Source organism: Engystomops pustulosus, chromosome 1, assembly GCF_040894005.1.
Source record: "Engystomops pustulosus chromosome 1, aEngPut4.maternal, whole genome shotgun sequence".
In the NCBI taxonomy this organism is placed as follows: domain Eukaryota; kingdom Metazoa; phylum Chordata; class Amphibia; order Anura; family Leptodactylidae; genus Engystomops; species Engystomops pustulosus.
Window position 1 is genome coordinate 99,740,789 of NC_092411.1, and position 6,000 is coordinate 99,746,788.

The 6,000-nt window shown below is 36.6% G+C and overlaps 1 protein-coding gene across 1 annotated transcript in view; it reads right to left on the bottom strand.

Moving 5' to 3' along the window:
* The window catches only part of LOC140128304 (Fc receptor-like protein 5), a 46,587-nt gene extending 41,244 nt beyond the window's left edge, over positions 1 to 5,343 (bottom strand). Inside the window, exons 1-4 of the mRNA XM_072149913.1 lie at positions 5,236 to 5,343; positions 4,940 to 5,088; positions 2,414 to 2,704; positions 964 to 1,254 (exon numbers count right to left, since the gene is read on the bottom strand). Of these exons, the coding sequence (XP_072006014.1) occupies positions 964 to 1,254; positions 2,414 to 2,704; positions 4,940 to 5,009 (652 nt within the window). The 5' untranslated portion in view covers positions 5,010 to 5,088; positions 5,236 to 5,343. The remainder of the gene's footprint in view (positions 1 to 963; positions 1,255 to 2,413; positions 2,705 to 4,939; positions 5,089 to 5,235) is intronic.
* Between the last annotated feature and the right edge of the window lie 657 nt (positions 5,344 to 6,000).

A 6,000-nucleotide genomic window follows, 5' to 3' on the forward strand; every position in this document is an offset into this window, starting at 1 on the left:
CTACAGTTAATTCCATATGAGCAGTCAGAAATTGACAAGTACAGTATTTGACTACCTCCAGCACTCACATTCATTGTCTATGCGAGTGCTGACTTGAAAGGAGCACAGGGTGCATACTCATTCTGCCACTTCACTCACTAGTGAGAACTGTTAAGGTACCCAAACCCAATAAGCAGTGTGAAAATGTATGATTCCAAATATGAAAAAGGTCACGGTCCAGCCAAAACTCCAGTTCAATAAAGCTTTATTTAACATGCATCATGGAAGGTTCCAATACAATAATTGCGTCTCGGTGTCTACGCGTTTCGAGCGGAGGCTCCGCTCTTAATCATGACAAACATACATGTTTAAGAGCGGAGCCTCCGCTCGAAACGCGTAGACACCGAGACGCAATTATTGTATTGGAACCTTCCATGATGCATGTTAAATAAAGCTTTATTGAACTGGAGTTTTGGCTGGACCGTGACCTTTTTCATATTTGGAGTGGAACGATTGCCTGAGCAGCAAGGTGGTCCGTGCCGATCCTACCTCAAGTGCCCATCATCAAAGGAGAGGTGAGCTGGTAATTTTTCTTTCCAAGTATCACGAAAATGTATGATACCAATTATCAATCACATTTACATTTGTTTAAAACGAAGGGCTAATGCACCTTGACACTGAACTTGTGTGGCAGTGGGTGGACCATATACACCCACTTTAGCATTTAGTTGTTCAGCAATTGTGCACTTCTGTTCAGGCTTCATCAGCCTTCCTGTAGACAAAAAACAATACTTTTTAGGAAGAATTCCTCTGTAAGTATGTTTTGGTGGAGAGTTTATTCTTAGAGTTATTCTGATCAGAGTCCAATCTCAATAGTAAATTGTCATGCCACATATGTTCTAACTTGTTCATAATCTATGATTCTTTTCTTTTAGTAGTTGCCTAATAGAATGACATTTTGTTTTCCTTAATACAAAGTCATACCTGTAACAGTAATAGTTTGCTGCATGCTTTTTCCAGATGGGATTATCCTCTGATGTCCTAATACTACATATTCACAATCGTAGGTCGCAGAATCCTTAGTACTCAAGTTAGAAATATGATACTCAGGCATTGATGTGTCATGATAACGGTGGAGTTTGCTTGCATCTTTGTAAAATTGGTAGGTAATTTGGGAATTTATGTTTGGATGTTTACATTCCAAAGTCACAGTTTCTCCTTCAAAGTACAAAGATTGTAGTGGCTTGACAATCAGAGAGGGTGTAGATGGCTGATCTAGAGGGAACAAAAGAGTCTGAACATTACAAAATACATTACATGATATAAGAATAAGTGTAAGCTCATGCTAATTATTTTGGTTTTGGTTAAAAAGGAGGACCTCTCAAATGTGACTATATTTGTTCTGTCCTATTGAGCCAATAGACCTTGTAGAACTAACTGGTCAGTGAGGACTTCCCTAGAACTGCATGATGTGGTTTCTATCCAATTATTTATAGGCCACAGAAGTGTAGAACCCTGTTTCCATAAGCATACTAGTCTTTTATCCCGCTTAACTGTCTGATATATAGTATCTAAATATATAACATATTTGGGGACATTTATCTTTATTTTTCTTCCTGCTTTTTCTGTCTTTTTTGAGACATTTTTTGGTACATCACAATTTTTGTGCCTTTTTAGGGACATTTTGAAATGTTCATCGGACATTTGTTTATCGTCAGTAAGACACATTTATCTTCTTTTCCAGATGTGCTACATGTCAAATTTTTTGGCGCAAAAAACTCCAGACCAAGCCATACTTATGGAAAACTTAGAAAATTAAAAGAAGTGACTTGAGACATTTGTGCAACATTTTTGCGACATTTGTAACAAATGTCTCAAAAAGAGATCTGAAAAAAAACTCATCAAACACAAGGAAAATGTGAGATTTATAAATTACCAAAGAAGCAGATGGAAAAAGAGACAGGCAAAAACTAGCCAAAACTAGCCAAAACATAGAGACATAAGATAAATGACCCCTATTTAGTATAAAGTTACCTTCAGTATATCTGTCTGCGTTATTAAATAATAATTTTAGGTAGGGATAAAAAGTCAACAGTTCCTCACATCACGTCCTCAATGTGACCATTGTCAGATTAATGGTCACTCACTAATACTCATCACTGGTAGAAAGATAACCTTCACTCTACACGCACTTTGTTAACAGGTCATATATTAAAACTATGGGAGTGTTTCTATAACTACGCAACAATTTCTAGTGGTTGCTGAGTGTAAAACAAGGAGTCAGAATATTATTGAAGCATGAAAAAAAATTGCAGATTCTCTTTTTCTGAAAGAAATAGGTCAGTCATGGTCACGGTTTCTTTCGAATGGCCAAACATCAAAATATCCATGAGTAGTAAAGAATAGAACCAAAGTAACTGTACCTTATTCTTACCTATTACAGAGAAGGACACAGGAAAACTAACTTCTGATTCTTGCCTTCCTCTGGAATCTGATATCCAGTAGAGACAGGTGTAGGACCCAGCATCACTTGTTTTCACCATTCTTATCTTATACTTGTTCACAGTGGGGGCTTCCGTCCTCTGAACTTCTTGATTATTTTTGAAAAATTTGTATCCATGTATTGTAAAATCTGCTGAAACATGACACTCCAGAGAGACCATTTCTCCAGTAAGGTATGTGGCATAACTGGCGGAAAATAAAATTTTTGGACTCTGAAGAAGAGCTGTAAAAAATAAAACACTTTTAAAATGTTTTTCTTGGAAAAGCTTTGCATTCTGCATAGTGGTTATAGCCCACAGTGCAATTATTTGTTACTTAAATAAGGTAGCAAAATTTAATGTACAATGAAGAAAGAAATATGGTTTATTCACTAAAGAAAACTACAGAAAACTTAACTTTAACCATACCATCGGTATGGCTTTATACATTGTACATCAGTAAGGCCTGTATATAGTTTAACCTTACCATCAGTATGGCTATATACATTGTACATCAGTAAAGCCTGTATGGAGAGGGCTCATGGACCAAGACCTCTCCATATCCGGAAGCTGTCAGTTGTATCCAGGGCCTTAGGCAAAACTAAAAGTGGGACCCCAAACTGTTCAGTAAGAGGCTCCCTTTAGCCCTGCACTATAATAACACTTTGGGGGTCATTTACTAAGGGCCTGATTCGCGTTTTCCCGACGTGTTACCCGAATATTCCCGATTTGCCCTGATTTTCCCAGAATTGCCCCGGCTTTTTGGCGCATTTAAAAAAAAAAAAAGTGTCGCTGGACACATGCTTACCTTCACCAGGAATAGGATCCTGAACTCCGGCGGACCTCGGCGGACTTCGGAGGAACTGCCTTAGTGAATCGCCGGAAGACCCGAATCCACTGCAGAAAATGAGCCGCTGGATCGCGAATGGACCGGGTAAGTAAATCTGCCCCTTTGTAGTTTATAAACAGTAGTATGATAAGGAAATATGGGACTATAGGAGAATGTTATAGAACATAGACAAATGATAAGTAGATTGATAACAAAAGATAAATATGAAAGACAATAGATTTATAAAGTAGATTATATATAAATAGATGATAGAATAGAAGAGAGATAGAAGATTGATAGCTAGGTAGAAACATAGAAGATATACAGATAAATAGATAGACAAAAGCTAGATAGATAAATGGTTCAATAGACAGATATAGATGGGAAATAGACAAATGATAGGAAATAGATGACAGATATGTACAGTAGACAGGAGATATATGATAAGCATCTTCAACATGGCATTCAACCAAGGGGTAATAAAGGAGAAATCTATCCACTGCCCACAAAAGTACACATGCAGGGGGCCCCTTTAAGACAGGTGATCCTGAGCAAATGAATAGTTTGCCCCCCTCTCATGGCTGCCCTGTCTGAATCACACAGCTGACACCTTCCGTCAATTGCCATGGTCGGTGCTGGCATCGAAAGCTGCAGGTAACTTGCAAAGTGCCATGATAGAACCTGAAAGCTGCCATTTTTAAATGCTTGTTGGTTCCCCCATGACTTAATTGGAGATCATTCCCTGTGGGGAAACCCATAACTGAAAATAGCGGCCAAATAAAAATGTAAACAAAAAGTGATAAAAATGCCAGTCACCAAATGCTATCAATTTAAGTGTTAGCTTTGCATTAAACTATGAAAAAATATGGCAAAACTAAGAATTTTGGGGGGGGGAGAGGGGGAGAAAAAGATTTTTTTAAGAATTAAAACATAATAAATTCGATATCACCATGATCATAGGGGAGGTATAATTTGGACTTCACATAAAATATGTAAAAACAAACCACTTTGAAATATGGAGAAATTTTTTTTTTGTTTTTTTTTTTGCAATTCTACCATATTTGGAATTTTTTCAGCTTCCCTATAGAATTAACAAAATATAAGATGGTGTCACTACAATGTGCTCCGCAGATAATAATCCCAAGCCTAAAGATATGGCTTGTGGAAAGATTGGAGTTAAAAATGGAAACGCAATAATGGAAAAGAGCCTGGTAAGGAAGTGGGTAATGCTATGTCGTCTGACAAAATAATTTAAAAATAGTATGGGCTGTGCTTATGGATACTATTTCCTAGTTGTATTTCTTCATAATAAGAAAAAAAAAAAGCATACCAGCTCTTTCCTTCCTATACAGCAGAAATACTGTTCTATGCCAGTGTTCAAGAGCCTTTTGGGACCTCCTAAAATATACAGCAATAGCTATAATTAATTAGGAATTGATCCAAAGTTACTTTATGATTCTGAATTGACTTCAACAGTTAAATAAATATTTATATGAAAGGAGTCAAAATTTATAAACCTGTATTTTTTTTTAGTAAAACAAAAAGAAATTGGTGGAAAGTGTACACCACAAAACTTTCACCGATACATAGGACTTCCCTAATCATAATGAAAGAAAATAAAAGACATGGAAAAGTGTGTTGATCTACTTACCTTCATACAAACTGATCTCCACCAAGAGATAAAGCAATAAATGGAAGCAAACAGGTAGCATGTTATACATCACTGAGGAATATGGCAGTGTTCAAACCAGTCAAAACATCTTAGGAATAAACTAAATTCTTATATCCTTTATTGAGGTCCTATAAGTAGACAAAAAGACAAGTGAGAAGACAAATAAGTAAGACAATACAAATTATACTGATAAATAATAACAATATATCAACTTTTCATATACTGCCTGTATAGTCTGTAACTATTTTTTATTTTAGATTTATTTTCGACATTACCTTTGTGCCTGACATCCCACAAACAGTTATTCTAGGTTGATGTGATATTTCTTTGGTGTGTCGACCACAGCCCCTTCCGTGTTTACGCACATGGGACCCCAGCCAGGAGCAAGAGAGATTCAGGAGAAGTTGAATTGTTACAAAGGAATCTCCTGCTGGCAGCTTGGGCCGGTGAACCAAAACAGGAAGGGAAGAGCAGAAGAGGAAACCTGATAATAACAGGAGTAAAGCGGAAAGACACACTTACATAGAGTTTACTTTTTATATGCCCTTCTCCTATGCAGTATCCTTCCCAATGTCTATACAGCACAACAAATAATATAGGGACCTAGAAAATAGTTTGAGAACATTGAAAATGTTTTAAATCAATTATATAGTGACATGAAAATGAACAGCTAATATGAAGTGTTGTTTTAAAATATGTTCTGCAGGCCACATCCTATAGCATTGTTCTGGAGCAGGTGTGAACCCCAGACAGAGCATTCCATTGCCAGTCTGCTAAAGTCATATTATTACAAACTGATCGGGTAATAAACCTGATTAGTTATCAAAGAAATGTTGCAGCTTCTTGTAAATAGAGACTTAGATTAGCACCTCCAAGCAATGTGAAGTGAATGTGCAGTTGCATTCTAGTATGAAAAGTAAGCAAGAACAAGATACATCAGCGAATTTCTTTAATAGGGTTATCCAGGAACATGAATGTCTGATACAAAAACCCATAATGCTAATAATAATAGCTGATAGTTTTCTTTTATGATTCACAAC